At 43.3% G+C, this 17,090-nt stretch overlaps 1 protein-coding gene across 2 annotated transcripts in view; it reads right to left on the reverse strand.

The window, feature by feature from the left end:
• mgll (monoglyceride lipase) overlaps positions 1 to 17,090 on the reverse strand; it is a 104,221-nt gene that overhangs the window by 51,055 nt on the left and 36,076 nt on the right. For both annotated transcript variants that reach the window (XM_059943937.1, XM_059943938.1), the window contains one exon: positions 6,498 to 6,634. In XM_059943937.1, the coding sequence (XP_059799920.1) occupies positions 6,498 to 6,634 (137 nt within the window). The remainder of the gene's footprint in view (positions 1 to 6,497; positions 6,635 to 17,090) is intronic.

The following is a 17,090-nucleotide window of genomic DNA, read 5'->3' on the forward strand; positions in this document are numbered from 1 at the left end:
TATAAAAATAAGAAATAATAATACCGAGAACATGAAATGAAGAGTCCTTGAAAGTGAGTCCATTGGTTGTGTTAACATTTCAGTGATGGGGCAAGTGAAGTTGAGTGAAGTTATCCCCTCTGGTTCAAGAGCCTGATGGTTGAGGGGTAACAACTGTTCCTGAACTCGATGGTGTGAGTCTTGAGGCTCCTGTATCACCTTCTCGATGGTAGCAGTGAGAAAAGAGCATTATAAACAACCATATAAAACAATGTTCCTCCAGATAATGGTGCATATTACACACAGCACATAAAACAAAATATTACCATGAATAAGATGAATAAGTTAATAAAATGTAATTCCAAATACAGCACAGGTAAACTGTAAACAGCTCGCTGTACTAGTGACAAGACCTCAGTGATGGGAGGGTACTCATTAGTCTCACCGCCTGAGGATTGTCAGTTGCAATGTCAGCATTAATTCCTCATTCCTTTGAGTCTCTACAACAGACAGTGCGTGTACGGAAAGATCCTGGTGATAGTGGCCACACCGCTCCATTGACCCTGCTTCAACCTTAACTTCAGGTGGCACAGTAGTGTCACGGCTAGTGAAACGCTTCAGAGTGATCACTGACTGGGGTTCAATTCCTGCCGCTGGCTGTACGGAGTTTGTCGGTTCTCCCCGTGACTGTGAGGATTTCCTCTAGGTGCTCCGGTTTCCTCCCACAGTCCAAAGACACACTGTTAGGGTTAGTACACTGTGGGCATGCTATGCTGGCGACACTTGTGGGCTGCTCAACTCCTCAGAGTGTCTTTCTTGTTGACACAAATGGCATATTTTAGACCAAAGACCATAGGGCAGAATGAGGCCATTTAGCCCATCGAGTCTGCTCCACCATTTCATTGTGGCTGATCCATTTCCCTCAGCTCCAATCTCCTGCCCCTATATCCCTTCATGCCATGACTAATCAAGAACCAGTCAACCTCTGCCTTAAATATACCCAAAGATTTGGCCTTCACAGGTGCTCGTGGCAAAGAATTCCTCAGATTCACCACTCTCTGGCTAAAGAAATTCCTCCTCATTTCCATTCCAAAAGGACGCCGTTCTATTCTGAGTCTGTATCCTCTGGTCATAGTCTCCTGCCATAGGAAATGTCCTCTCCACGTACACTCTATCAAGGAAGGCCTTTCAACATTCGATAGATTTCAATGAGGTCACCCTTTTCTTTCCACATTCCAAAGACACACTGTTAGCGTTAGTTATTTTTGGGTGATATGTTGATGCTGGAAACATGGCGACACTTGTGGGCTGTCCCCAGTGCATCCTCAGACTGTGCTATTGATACAAACAGCATATCCTATTGGATATTTTGATGTACACATGACAAGTAAAACTAGAACTAATCTCTTTATTCTCAGGTGCTGTCCCTATGGAGTTTGCATGCTCTCCCTGTGACTGCATGGGTTTCCCTGGGTGTTCCAGTAACCCCCCTCATCCCAAAGATGTGCAGATAGTCAAGTTAACTGGCTGCTGTATTTTGACTAGTGCATGAGTGTGTGGTGGAATTTGAGCCAAGTTAATGGGAGATTAAAATGGGATCTATGCAGGCAAAGTGTAACTGGGAGGTTGGTGCTCGTGTGGACTCATTCAACTTCAATACTTGTTTCTATTTTGTCTCCCTTTATAACTCAACGACTGTAATGAGATAACAAGCAGATAATTTTTTATAGAACCCTTGTTTGAGAGATAAATACAGGTACATGAAGATCCCATTCCTAAGACACACCTAGACAGCTGTGCACATACTGATATGTCATATTACTGCTGATGAGTAACTAACCTAGATCAATCCCAAAACTTCATCTCACTACTTACTTCATTAACTTTCTTAGAAGTTTGCAAAATTCAGCATTTCACCAAAAACTTCGATAAACTTCTGAAGATGCAAATTGGACAGTAGCCTGACTGGTTGCATCTCAACCTGGTACGATAGCACCAATGCCCAGGGAAGGTAACAACTACAGAAAGTGGTGCATATAGCCCAGTTCATCACAGGGAAATTCCTCACCACTATTGAGCACATCTACAAGAAGCACTGCCACAAGAAAGCAGTATCCATCATCAAAGACCCCCACCATCCAGGCCATGCTCTCTTCTTGCTACTACCATCTGGTAGAATGGTGTGGCCTAAGGTCCCGCACACCAAGTTCAGGAACAGTTATTACCCTATAACCATCAAGATCCCGAACAGATGTGGATAGCTTCACTAAACACATCTCCAAACTAATTCTATGACCTACAGACTCACTTTCCATAACACCATAAGATATAGGAACAGGATCAGGCCATTCAGCCCATCGAGTCTGCTCAACCATTCCATCATGACTGATTCACTATCACTCTCAACTCCATTCTCCTTCCTTCTCTTCGTAACCTTTGGTGCACTAGCTAAATAAGAACCTATCAACTTCCGCTTTAAATATAACCAATGACTTGGCCTCCACAGGTGTAGGTGGCAATGAATCTCACAGCTTCACTGTCCTCTGGCTGTAGGAATTCCTCCTAATTTCTGTTCTAAAGGGATGGCCCTCTATTTTGATGCTGTGTAAATGCCAGCAAGAAAATTAATCTCAATGTAATATATGGTAACATATGTGCTTCAATAACAAATTTACTTTGAACTTACTTCCAGCTCCCAACACCCATTAGCTCCTCTCTGGCTAACCCACTGCCAATTGGAGCTGATATCTGTGATCTGAGTGTGCTTGTTGGCACACTGGACAAATCAGATATTAGATTCACTCCCATACACACTGGGCAACGCACACCCAGTGGAGAGGCTGTGGAGATCAAAGCTGGCACCCTTTCTGCCTTGTGGAGTTCCCTATTCAGGGGGCTGAGAGAATGGAGCCAGAGCAGCACAGGAATAGGCCCTTCGGCCCATCGTGTCTTGGCTGACCATGATGCCAACCTGCCTGTTCTGAAGGCGAGTGGGCAGGGGCTAAAGGAACAGATGATATTCTCTGCACTGCATCTGCTCCAGACCTGATCATACTGCTTTCTGCATTCTCTCAATGGCTCAAAGGTCAATCAGAGGATGAATTAATCATTAAGCAACATCCCCCTCGCCCCAGGGGCTCCGGCTGTTAAACGAATGCACAGTTAGCTCTCTTGCTGCAAAAAGCACCAGAACTAGTCAAAGAGCTAATAACAGAGATGTCCTCAGCACCCCAAACATCAGGACTGGGCTGAAATATCTACAAGATCCAGGAAACTGGATTAACAAATAATTTCAATGTCACTGCAGCAAGCTGCCTTCTGATATCTAATTAGCCACAATGTCTGGTAATTAACACTTTGGAGCACACATGCAGGGGTCGAGCCACTGCGATGTTTCAGGATGAGAATGCAACACAGCCTTGAGGAATATTAAGATACAAATGTGATATATAAAATTATGACAGATTCAGACTTTTTTAAATCAAGGATCAAATTCATTCATTGTATACATTTACATGTATTAGGAATTAGCTGTGATGTGTTATTCAGGGTGTGACGTACAACAATAATCAATAACATTAAACAATTATAATGAATAAAGAGTTAAGTTTAATGGAAGGGGTCCATGGCATATCAAAGATCAGGAGCCCCTGATTTAGAGTTACAACAGGTCCTTCCAGCCCAATGAGCCCACATGACACAATTGGACCTATGTGACGATTTAACCCTTCCAAGAGGACTGCGACCTTGTCGTTTGGTTTGGAGGCTTGCATGCCTCAAAGACCTAGGGAGCTATGTTGGCTAAAGAAATTACTTTAGTCAGAGGGTGGTAAATCTGTAGAATTTGTTGCCACGAGCGGCTGTGGAGGCCAAGTCTTTGGGTGTATTTAAGGCAGAGATAGACAGCTTCTTGATTAGCCAGGGCATCAAAGGTAATGGGGAGAAGACAGGGGAGTGGGGATGACTGGAAGAATTGGAACAGCCTGTGATTGAATGGTGGAACAGACATGATGGGCCAAATGGCCTACTTCTGCTCCTATATCTTGTGGGCTTATGGAAACCAGAGCAGCCAAAGGCAAATCACACAGACATGGGGAGAATGTACAAACTCCTTACAGACAGCAGCCCCAGAAAACATACTCAAGTGTCTGAAGAGGGACAGAGAAGTGAAGAGTCAGTAGAACAAATATGCCAAGGCATGGTAACGTAGCATTTATCACAATGCTACTACAACGCCAGTTGTAAAGTCAGGATTCGACTCCTGCCGTTGTCTGTAAGGAGATTTGTATGTTCTCCTTGTGACTGAGTGGATTTCTTCCACAGTGACTTAAGGACCACCCAGAGAAATCCTCACTAATTTGATTAGACGCAAGCGACACACTTCACTATATGGTTTGATGTACATATGACAAATAAAGCTAATCTTTTTATCCTTTTTGTCTTTTAAGGTTTAGCAGTCTGCAGACCAGGTGCCGGTAAATAGGATTAGTATGGATAGGATGATGGCTAGTATGAACATAGTAGGTGGAAGGGCCTGTTTCTGAGCTGTATGTCTCCAACTCAACGTGCTTTGCAGAGAGGAGTGATTGGCAGGCGTCAGGAGGTTTCTCTTTATTGAGATACAGTGAGGAGGAGGCCCTCGCAGCCCTTCGAGCCTCTCGGCACAGCCACCCACAGATTTAACCCTAGGCTAATCATAGGACAATGTATAGTGACCAATTAACCTGCTAACGGTACATCCTTGGAATGTGGGAGGAAACCCAGAAGAAACCCACGAGGTCAGAGAGAGAAAATACAACTTCCTTACAGGCAGTGTCGAGAGGTGAACCCGAGTCGCTGGTACTGTGAGTGTTGTGCTAACCACTACGCTACCATGGAACACAATCTACAAACCATCTCTAAACGGGTTAGTGTAGGGAAGGGAGGAGATGGGGATAGGATGGGAGAGAGAGAAGCAGAGGAAAAAAGATAGGGAATGATCTGTAGGAATATTTAAGGCCGGAAGGAATGGAGGACAAATGAGGAAAAGATGCATGGAGGGACCATGAAGTTACAAGGCATGATATACATCCTTACTGGTGCTGCTTCCTGCACCCATGCAAGGCTCATCGACTTCTTCAAATTTGCCTCCAACTTCCACTTTGCCCTCAAATTTACCTGGTCCATTTCTGACACCTCCCTCCCCTTTCTCAATCTCTCTGTCTCTATATCTGGAGACAGTTTACCCTCTGAATTTTTTTTATATAAACCCACTGATTCTCACAGCTACTTGGAATATACCTCTTCCACCTTGTAACTTGAAAAAAAATGCCATCCTCTTCTCTCAGTTCCTCCACCTTCCCCACATCTGCTTTCAGGATGAGGCTTTTCATTCCAGAACTAATGAGATGTCCTTCTTCAAAGACAGGGGCTCTCCTTCTTCCGCCATCAACACTGCCCTCACCCCCATCTCATCGAATTCATGCACGTCTACCCTCACCCCATCCACCCACAACCATAACCAGAGATAGGGTTCCTTTTGTCCTCATCTACCACTCCACCAGCCTCCATGTCCAGCAAATTCTCCATAACTTCCACCATCTCCATCTGGATCCCACCACCAAGCACGTCCTTCCTTCCCCCCCCCCCACCCCCACTTTCTGCTTTCCGCAGGAAACGCTGCCCACGCGACTCCCTTGTCCATTCATCCCTCCCCACTGGTCTCCCTTCTGGCACATCATTGCAAGCGGGACAAGCGCTACACCTGCCCCTACACCTCCTCCCTCACTACCATTTAAGTCCAGAAACAGTCCTTCCAGGGGAGGCGATGCTTCACCTGTGAGTCCATTAGAGTCATCTACTGTATCCGGTGCTCCCGGTGTGGTTTCCTGCATATCAGTGAGACCCGACATATATTGGGAGACCACTTCGCCGAGCACCTACACTCCATCTGCCAGAAAAAGCGGGATCTCCCACTGGCCTCCCAATTTAATTCAGCTTCCCTTTCCCATTCCAACATGTCAGTACATTGCTTCCTCAATGAGGCTGCACTCAGGTTGGAGGAGCAACACCTTATATTCCATGTGGGTAGCCTCCAATCTGATGGCATGAACATAGATTTCTCAAACTGCCCCCCCTTTCCTTCATCGTTCCCATTTCTCTCCCTCTCTCTCCCTCCCTCCCCCCACCTTTACCTGCCCTCCCTTTCTTCCATGGCCTTCAGTCCTCTCTAATCTCTGGCCCTTTATCTCTTTCACCAATTGACTTTGCAACTCTTTACTTCATCCCTCCCCATTCCAATACTACCTTTTCTTTTGCTGATGGAGGGTCTCAGCCTGAAACGTCAAATGTTTACTTTTTTCCACAGATGCTCACTGGCCTGCTGAGTTCCTCCAGCATTTTGTGTGCATTACTTTGATTTCCAGCATCTGCAGATTTTCTCTGGTTTTAGAATTTTTACCCACCCTCTTGCTACAGATACACTTGTGAGAATAGGATCACGTGTGTGTTCAACCCATTTTTATTCTGAAGACACTCACCATGGAATGTGCCAACAGGAAGATCTTCAGATCTGGGAAACGGCGTTTCATCATGTCGATGTGCTGCAGGCAGTCGCGGACGTAGACACTGAAGTTAGACACGCTCAGGCGCTGACCTTCACTCTGCCCGTGGCCAACTGCAGGAGGAGGCAAAGAACAGCTCGAGTTGGATTGAACAATTGGATTAGAAGGTCCTTCTGAAACAGAGCTTGGCATCCTTCTCAATCTTTGTCTAAAAACAATGCATGTTGGAGACTCTTATATCCAGTTATTCACATTGAAGAACATAGAACATACACTCAGTGGCCTCTTTATTAGGTACACCTGCACATCTGCTCATTAATGTAAACACCTAATCAGCCAATCACATGGCAGCAAGTCAAGGCATAAAAACATGCAGACATGGTCAAGAGGTTCAGTTGTTATTCAGACCAAACATCAGAGTGGGGAAGAAATGTGATCCAAGTGACTTTGATCATGGAATAATTGCTGGTGCCAGATGGGGTGGTGTGAGTATCTCAGAAACTGCTGATCTCTTGGGCTGTCCACTCAATCTAAGCCTCTTATCATCTCATCTCTAGCAAGTCACCTCTCATTTTCCTTCTCTCCAAACAGAAAAGACCTAGCTTGCTCAATCTTTCTTCATTGTACATACTCCCTGATCCAGGAATCATCCTGGTAAACCTCCACTACTTCCTATCCAAAGCTTCTACATCCTTCCTAAAATGAGGTGACCTGATTTGAACACAATGCTCCAAGTATGACTAGGTTCTTATAACACTACAACATATCATCACAGCTCTTAAACTTAATCTCAATAAATTAAAAGCAGACTGGTTTATCTTCCCTGATTTGATCCAGCTGCTCTCTCTATTTGGTTATAATTTGTAACTACTGAGTTAAAAACAAACTTCACATACATTGTGGAAAAAAGTGCCGCTAATTGTTTCTATTCTTGCCAGTTTACCTTCTTTAGAAATGATTCATACTTTTCATTATCATTAATTCAAGCCCTTAACATATTTTACATATTCGCCTTAATGTTCCAGTTTCCACAATTAGCCAGTCTGCCTTTAACTCCTATTAAGGTAATCTATTTTCTCTTGTCTTTAATTCATTCCTAATGGATTTAGCCTCTAATACACTATAGCTGTGTTGTTGCCATCCTGGGATCACAAGCTCCATATCGCCTTCCCCAGATTTTCTGATTATGGCATTTTGTGTACTTTATTTATCAAGAGTTACAGCATGGAATATGCTTCTGGCCCAACGAACCGCACCATCCAGCAACCTACCTATTTAACCCTAGCCTAATCACAGGTCAATTTACACCAAGTAACCTGCTAACCGGTACATGTTTGGACTATGAGAAGAAACACCCAGTGGAAACACACACGTACACAGGGAGGATGTACAGACTCTTTATAGATGGCGTCAGAACTGAACTCCAAACTCTGATGTCCCGAGCTGTGATAGCAGCACTTTTGTGGGCTGTGGCACCATATATAACGTCAAGGACTCTGACTTTAATTGCCACATTAAATTATCTCTGACACTGCAGAATAAGAGAGCTTGTCATTGACTTGAGAAAGTGTGGGGGGTGGGTGCTGCACAATCTCTGACTTACATCAACAGTACTGAGGTTGAGAGTGTTGAAAGCTTTATGCTCCTGGGAGTGAACCGGCTTCTCCTGCTCCAGCCGTGTAAATGCCACAGTCAAGAAAGCTCGCCACTGCCTCCACTTCCTGAGGAGGATATGGAAACCTGGTATCTCCCCATTGACCCTCACCAATTTTTATTGAGAGCATCCTGTCCAGATTCGGTATATCACAGCTTGGTATGACAACTGCTCTGCACATGACTGCAAGAAGCTGCAGAGAGCTGTGGACACAGCTCAGTGTGTCATGGAAACCAGCCTTCCTTCTATGGACAGCAACCATGAGGAAATCTACAGATGCTTGAAATTCAAGCAACACACACAAAATGCTGGTGGAACGCAGCAGGCCAGGCAGCATCCTGGCGAAGGGTCTCGGCCCGAAACGTCGACAGTGCTTCTCCTTATAGATGCTGCCTGGCCTGCTGCGTTCCACTAGCATTTTGTGTGTGTTCCTTCTACAGATTCTGTCTATACTTCTCAGTACCTTAAGAGGCAGCCAGCATAACCAAATACCCACCCAGAACATTCTTGCTTCTCACCCCCACCCATCAGGCACAGGATACAAAAGCTGAAAGCATGTACCACCAGGCTTTATAACAGCTTCTATTCTACTATTGAATGGTCCCCCATGACAACAGTATGGACTCTTGACTTCACTATCTACCTCATTGTAACTTTGTACCTTGTTGTCCAACTGCAATGAGCTTTCCCTGTAAGTGTAACACTCTGTGTATGGTTTTGTTTTCCTTGTACTACCTCAAAACCCTGGTATAATGAAATGGTGCTTATAGATGGTATGCAAAACAAAGTTTCTTGCTGTATCTCAGTACAGGTTGGTCATGACCAGAATTAAATCCTGCCTGAGCAAGTACTGCGATTTGCCTAATGCCTTAACAGTAGACGCAATCTCGCTGGCTCTCCACTCTGGTTTGGAGTATCTAGACAATTGCAAGACATACCCCAGACCGCTGCTTAGCAATTAGAGATTGACATTCAACACCATCATCCCCTCAGTGTTCATCACCACCTTCTAAACCTCGGCCTCTGAACCTCCTTCTTCACCAGGATCATCACTGGGAGACCACAGTCAGTACAGTTTGATAGTAATGTCACCTCCTCACGGACAATCAATACGAGCACACCTCCAGCACGTGTATTTAACCAACTGTTCTGCCCTCACAACACCCATGTCTGCGGAAATGGCATCTATAAATTCACCATTAATGAGACAGTTGTCAGCAGAATTTCAGATGGTGATGAGAAAGTCTACAAAGTACAAAGTCAATTTTATTATCAAAGTACATATCTCATACAACTCTATGATTCTTTTTCCTGCAGGCATACTCAGCAAATCTATAGAATAATAACTATTACAGAAGCGATGAAAGATCAACCAGACTGCAGAAGACAACAAACTGTGCAAATGCAAATATAAATAAATAACAATAAGTATGAAATAATGAGATAAAGAGCCTTGAAAATTAGATAATTGGTTGTGGGAACATTTCAGGGATGGGGCAAATGAATGTAGTTATCCCTTTTCAATCAAGAGCCTGATGGTTGAGGGGTAGTAACTGTTCTTGAACCTAGTGGTGTGAGTCCTGAGGCTCTTTTACCTTCTTGTATCTTGTACCTGATGGCAGCAGTGAGAAGAGAGGATTACCTGGGTGGTGGAGATCTTAATGACTGATGCTGCTGTCCTACGACAGTGTTTTACGTAGATGTGCTCATTGGTTGGAAGGGCTTTACCCATGTTGCACTAGGCCAAATCCACTACCTTTTATAGGATTTTCCATTGGTGTTTCCAAACCAGGCCATGATGCAGCCAGTCAATACATTCACCACTACACATCTATAGAAGAATGCCAAAGTTCTAGATGTCGTGACAAATCTCCTCAGACTCCTAAGGAAGTACAGGCACTGCCATGCTTTCTTTGAAATACACTTACACAGGACAGGTGTGAGACTGATCAGCTGGTTGAGTGCCATTGCAATAATAACTTTGCACTCAACATCAGCAAGACCAAGGAAATGATTATCCACTCCCCTCCATTTATACTGCCTGACCCATTGAGTTCCTCCAGCAACATGTGTGTTGCTCCAGATTCCTGCATCTTCAGTCTCTTGTGGCTCCAATTAAACCTTGATCTTCAACATATACCCTCTAGTTCTTGATTCTCCAACACTGGGGAGAAGATTGCATGCATTCACCCTATTGATGTCCCTCAAGATCTTACTTAAAAGAGAGCATCTCTGACTCAGGAAGGAACTAAAGGAGCCTTAGGTCCCATACCACCAGGTTCAGGAACAGTTATTACCCTATAATCATCAGGCTCCTGAACCAGTGTGGATAACTTCACTCACCTCAACTCAGAATTGATTCCACAACCTACAGACTCACTTTCAATAACTGTACAACTCATGTTCTCAGCATTATTTATTCACTTATTTATTTATTTAGTTGTTTATTTATTTAATATTTGTCTTCTTTTGCACATTGGTTGCTCCTCAGTCTTTGCATGTCGTCTCTCATTGATTCTATTCTATTTCTTTTACTGAGAATACCCACAAGAAAATGAATCTCAGGGCTGTATATGGTAACATAATACATTTACTTTGAACTTTAAACTGACCAAGCAGTTTTGCCAGAGTCCTGCACGAGACGGTTCACCTCTAAGGAGTTCTCAAACTGAGGTCCATGAGCCCCTCAGTTAATTGCAAGGCTCCACAGCATAAAAAAGGTTGGGAACCCCCCCGAATTGTTGTACTCAAGTCATCAAGTTCATTGTCATTTAACTAAATACACTATATACTGTATATAGAAACGAGCCAATATCTTTCTGAATCGGGGTATATAGCACCGTAGCACACATAACACGTAGCGTATAACTTATGAAAGTGAAGATAAAATCTGCAGATGAAATATGCATAAATAAAGTAAAATGCATATCTCAGTATTGTAAAATACCGAACAGATTAACTTGTGACACTTTGAATGCGATATGGCAGGGAGCTCAGAAATCTAACAGCCTTAGGGAAGAAACTATTTCTCCTCCTGACCGTGCTTGTCTTTATGCATCGGAGTCTCAGTCTGATGGTAGGAAGTCAAAGAGGATGCTGGATGGATGGGATCCTTAATAATACTAATTATCAATAATAATAAAACCTATGGAGGGGGATGGGAATCTACAACAGGTGGTGAGAGAATATCTTTCAGAATTACATTCACTTTACATGCTTGTCACCTAAACACTTCCCCATAAAATATTCAAACCCTGATATTAACAACACATGTCTGGTGCATGAATTCACCACCCTCGTCAATCTCTTTTAGAGTAAAGCCTCTTTATAATGCAGGCATCGCATTCGTGTGCCTGCATCTCCGCGCTCTCTGAATCCAAAGGTCTCCCTGAGCAGCCTCCCACCCTTCCACACTCCATAAATTTGAGCTCATCTGAAATTCCAACTGATAGAATTGCATCACTAATGAAGACGTTTGGGCGGTGTTTGCTTTTCAGAAGAGTTATCCAATTAGTCCTCTTCATCTGCTCTTTTCCCCGGAGCATCACCAATTATTTATTCAAACATTTTATTTTTAGTTCAATAACCTCATCAGAGAATGCATCCAATTTAAGATGATAAGTAAAACTAGACCATTCAGCCCATTGAGACTACTCCACCCTTCCTTCATGGCCGATTTATTATCCCTCTCAACCCCATTCTCTGGCCTCCCCATAACCTTTGATGATTTTACTATTCAGGAACCTCTCATCCTCTGCTTTAAATACACTCAATGACTTGGCCTTCACATCTGTCTGTGGCAATGAATTCCATAGATTCACCACCCTATGGCTAAAGAAATTCCTCCTCATCTCTGTTCTAAAGGGACGTCCTTCCATCCTGAGGCTGTGCCCTCTTGTCCGAGACTCTCCGACTACAGGAAACATCGTCTCCACATCCACTCTATCTAAACTTTTCAATATCCAGTTGGTTTCAGTGAGGTCCCCCCCATTCTTCTAAACTCCAGTGAGTACAGGCCCAGAGTCATTAAACACTCCTCATGGATTAACCCTTTCAATCCTGGAACCATTCCCGTGAACCTCCTCTGGACCCTTTCCAATGCTAGCACATAATTCCTCAAATAAGGGGACAAGAACTGTTCACAATACTCCAAGTGTGGTCTAACCAATGCTTTATAAGGCTGCAGGATCAGGTCACCATGTGAGCAGCATGAGGGGCAGTACACAAATCAGCAAGTTCAGAGTTTGAGGCCTGGAGTTCGTGATCCCGTCATCGGCTAGTCCTGGGGTCGATACCAAAGATCAAAGCCCGAAGGTCAATCAGAAGTCAAAGGCCAATGGCTAAAACCCTGGGTGTACAAGTCCTGGAGTTCACTAGAGAGTCCAATGAAGGCGGGAGCCACAGAGACTTCTCCTGCAGTCGGAAGACTGCCTGTATGTGTGTGTGAGTGGGTGGGTGGATGGGAGGAAGAAACCTTTAAGTTACTCTAAGATCAATCTAACCATTCACTCCTACATAGCCCTCAGTTTTTCTATATTCCATGTGTTGATCAAAGAGTTTCTTATACACCCCTAACATACTTGCCTCTACCAGCCTCCTGGCACTCACCCCTCTCTGTGTAAAAACAACTCACCTTTGACACCCCCCATACCTTTCTCCCTTGTATTAGCTATTTCCATGCTGGGAAGAAAGGTCTCTGTTCATCCACTCGATCTATGTCTCTTATCATCTTGTCGATCTTTGTCAATTCATCTCATATACTCCTTTGTCCTAGAGGAAAGCCCTAGCTTGCTTAACCTGTCCTCATAAGACATTCCCTCTTGTCCAGGCAGCATCCCATGTGCAGCTGGGAGGTAAAAGGAGATGCCCATGAAACAGAAGATAATTGAAATTGCCAAAATAGACGGAGTACGAGCAAAGCAAAAGCTGTTTGTTCAACCTGAAATGAAAGGACAGATTTAACTCAGAACAGAATCCATCATCAAGGACCCCACCATCCAGGCCAGGGTATCTGCTCACAGCTGCCATCAAGGAGGAGGTACAGGAGTCCCACACCACCAGGTTCAGGAACAGTTATTATCCCTCCACCATCAGGCTCCTGAACTAAAGGGAATAACTTCAACTCGGAACTGATTCAACAAACTATGGAGTCGCTTTCAAGGACTCAAGTTCTCAGCATTATTTATTTACTTATTTGTTTTTTTTTGTATTTGCACAGTTTGTTTACTTTTGAACGTTGATTGTTTATCAGTCTTTTTTTTGTGTGGCTTTTCACTGATTCCTTTGTATTTCCTTGTTCTGTGAATTCCTACAAGAAAATGGACCTCGGGGTAGTATAAGGTGACTTATACACACTTCGATAATAAATTTACTTTGAACTTTGAAACCTGGCTTCAGCCAAAATTGTACCAGGTGGTTCATTAGGACAAAGCAACCTCTGGCCGTGCTAAAGAAGCAAAGAGATATCTGCATCTTAATGACAACACAAGAGAACCAGAGAGAAGTGAAGACAATGTCAAGAGAATTAGGTATACTTTTATCAAGTAAAAATATGCAAGGCTGCAGCAAAAGATTGGGGGAGGGTACAACTTCAGAGGTGCTGCTGGATACAATAGGTTGATGGATGTTCTACTGCACCGCGTCGAGTTATTTTATTTTATTTAGAATCACAGGACGGTAGCAGGCCCTTCTAGCCCAACAAGCCTGCACTGCTTAATTACACCTATAAGACCAATTAACTATGAACGACTACATCTTTGGGAATTGGGAGGACACTGAAGCACCCACGTTTGCACACTAGTTGAAAGCCCAAGTTGGTATGGTCTTTCTTTTACTTGAGTATGCCCACAAGAAAATGAATCTCAGGGTTGTATACGGTGACATATACAGGTGTCCCCCGCTTTACGAGTGTTCGCTTTATGCCACTTCGCTTTTACAAAAGACCTACATTAGTAACCTGTTTTCCCATTACATAGAGGATTTTTGCTTTTACAAAAATTTTTCCCATCTAAATTAATGGTTCTTCGCTTTACGCCATTTCAGCTTAAGAAAGGCTTCATAGGAACTCTCTACCTTTATAAAGGGGGGGGGGGGGAGAACACCTGTATGTACTTTTGACTTTGAGCTTTGTGGTCACGGGAGAAGGTACAAACTCCTTACAGACAGCAGCCAGAATTGAACCTGGGTTGTTGACACTGTAATAATGTTATGCGAACCACTACACGACCATGTCACCCCTATATTATGATTGTATTTCCCCTAGCCTCTTAACCTTTCAAATATCTGCCCTGCTCTGAATCTAACCTCCTGAATGTTCTCAATTTTAATTTTTACTTGGTATGTCTTCATCTCCCTGGTCCAAATGCCCTCTCTAAACCTCTCGGTCATTCTTGCTTCCTTTGAGACACTCTTTCAAACCTATTCGGCCATCTCCCCCAGAGTTTCTATAAATCAAGGGTGCAGCCTCAGAGTAAAGGGACATCCCTCCGGGACAGAGATGAGGAGGAATTTCTTCAGCCAGAGTGTATTGAATCTGTGGAATTTGTAGACACGGATGGCTGTGGAAGCCAAGTCATCCAGTGTGCTTAAGACAGAGATTGATATGCAACACACACAAAGTGCTGGTGGAACGCAGCAGGACAGGCAGCATCTATAGGGAGAAGCACTGTCGACATTTCGGGCATTGACATGCCCCTGATTGGTAAATGGGTTAGGGTCATGGCGAGAAGGCACAAGAATGAGGTTGAGGTTAAAAAAGATCAGACATGATTGAATGCTGAAATTGACTCAATATGCCAGGTTGGCTAATTCTGCTCCTATATTTGATGAGTTAGATAGACCTCTTATAGATAGCGGGGTCAAGGGATATGGAGAGAGGGCAGGAACGGGGTACTGATTGTGTATGATCAGCCACAATCACAGTGAATGGCTAGAAGGGCCAAATGGCCTACTCCTGCACCTACTGTCTATTGTCTATTGTCTTATATCTTTACTGGTACACCTGTGAAAACATTGCAAAAAAATAGATATGACCTCCATTTCCTTACTCCACACACCAGGATCTGGCATGATCCTGTGTGTTACTTGTTCTGTTAGAGTGTTAACTACGTAGGTAGCTCCATTCAAAGTCAGGAGATTATCGAATCCAGAATTCAAACAAATTAGGGATGAGATTCAAGTGAACTAATCATTAAAGAGTGATTTTGGTGTGCAATAGAATAGAAAAGAACTTTATTGTCATTGCTCAAGACAACAAGATTGCATTGCAACTCCAGTCCATGCTAAACAGATATTAACAATGCATGCAGTATAGCTTAATTACTGGGTATGTCACATTAAGTACTGGGGTATGCCACATTCTTGAAGGTATTGTTCTACAGAAAAGATGGCAAACTCTAGCCTGTTCAACTGGTATTAGTAGGTCAGCTACGTATTCAAATGATGCAGTCATTAAATGTATATTTAAAATCTCTTGGCACCATTCATAAAAAAAGACCAGCTGTACTCTCTTGATAGCTCTGCCAACTTTCTTCCCTCAACCAACATCCTAAAAATAAACACTCATCCCATTCCTGTTCCTGATATGATAAAAGTTGAGAGAAAGGCATATTCTGTGTTTATCATAGCTACAGTAAGATATTACATTTATTTAAATATTAACCACATTTTGTTTCAGGAATTGTCAGAATAGAAATCATCTCAGAAAGCAAATCCAAAGCAAAACACACAAAATGCTGGAGGAACACAGCAGGTCAGGCAGCATCTATGAAGGGGAAAAAAATTGATATTTAGGGCAGAGACCCTTCATCAAGACGGAAAGGAAAGAGGTGGAACAGGTGATCCATAAAGAGGAAAAGAGTTTTAACAAAGACGGAGATCCTGCTCCAAGTAGGAACTGGAATTTGATTGTAAACAAAGTGGGAGAGGAAACCTGATTGGATTTGGATCAGGAGGTGCAGAATACGGGTATATAAATGCCATTCGACTAGATTTGCCCAGGCATCATCCCTAAAGATGATGGCCGAGTTTTTCATTGAAACATTAGTTATGATTGATTCCTGTTCCCAACTTGAAGCCCAAGAAAAGTTTATTCATTATATATGACGGGAAAGCACTAGACCTTTTTTCAGGTGATCCTTCTATTCACAGTACAAAAATTTAACCTTATAGAATTCACAAATTACTACTGAGAAAGTGAGAGGTGTGTTGGTCTTCATTAGTCGGGGGTTGAGTTCAAGGGCCACGAGGTAATGTTGCAGCTCTATAAAACCCTGGTTAGACCACACTTGGGATTATTGTGTTCAGTTCTGGTTGCCTCGTTTTAGGAAGAATATGGAAGCTTTAGAGAGTGTGCGGAGGAAATTTACCAGGATGCTGCCTGGACTTGGAGAGCATGTCTTATGAAGTTAGGATGAGAGAGCCAGGGCTTTTCTCTTTGGTATGAAGAAGCATGAGCGGTGACTAGATAGAGCTAGACAAGATGATAAGAGACAGAGATCGAGTGGACAGCCAGACTTTTTCCCAGGGCAGGAATAAATAATATGAGGGGCATAATTTTAAGGTGATTGGAGCAAAGTATAGGAGGGATTGTCAGAGGTGAATATTTTTTTAAAACACAGAGAGTGAAAAACCATGCTGGGGTGCTGGTAGAGGCAGATATATTAGGGACATTTAAGAAACTCTTACATAGGAACATAGATGATAGAGGAATGGGGGGGGGGGCTATGTAGGAGGGAAGAGTTAGATTGATCTTAAAGTAGGTTAAAAGTTTGTCACAAATTGTGGGCCAAAGGGTCTGTACTGAGCTATAATGTTCCATGTTCAAATATAGGTCACCCATAAGACCATAATAAATGGGAGCAGAAATAGGCCATTCAGCCCATCGAGTCTGCTCCACCATTCATCATGGGCTGATC

This window comes from Hypanus sabinus, chromosome 19, assembly GCF_030144855.1.
Source record: "Hypanus sabinus isolate sHypSab1 chromosome 19, sHypSab1.hap1, whole genome shotgun sequence".
Taxonomy (NCBI): Eukaryota; Metazoa; Chordata; class Chondrichthyes; order Myliobatiformes; family Dasyatidae; genus Hypanus; species Hypanus sabinus.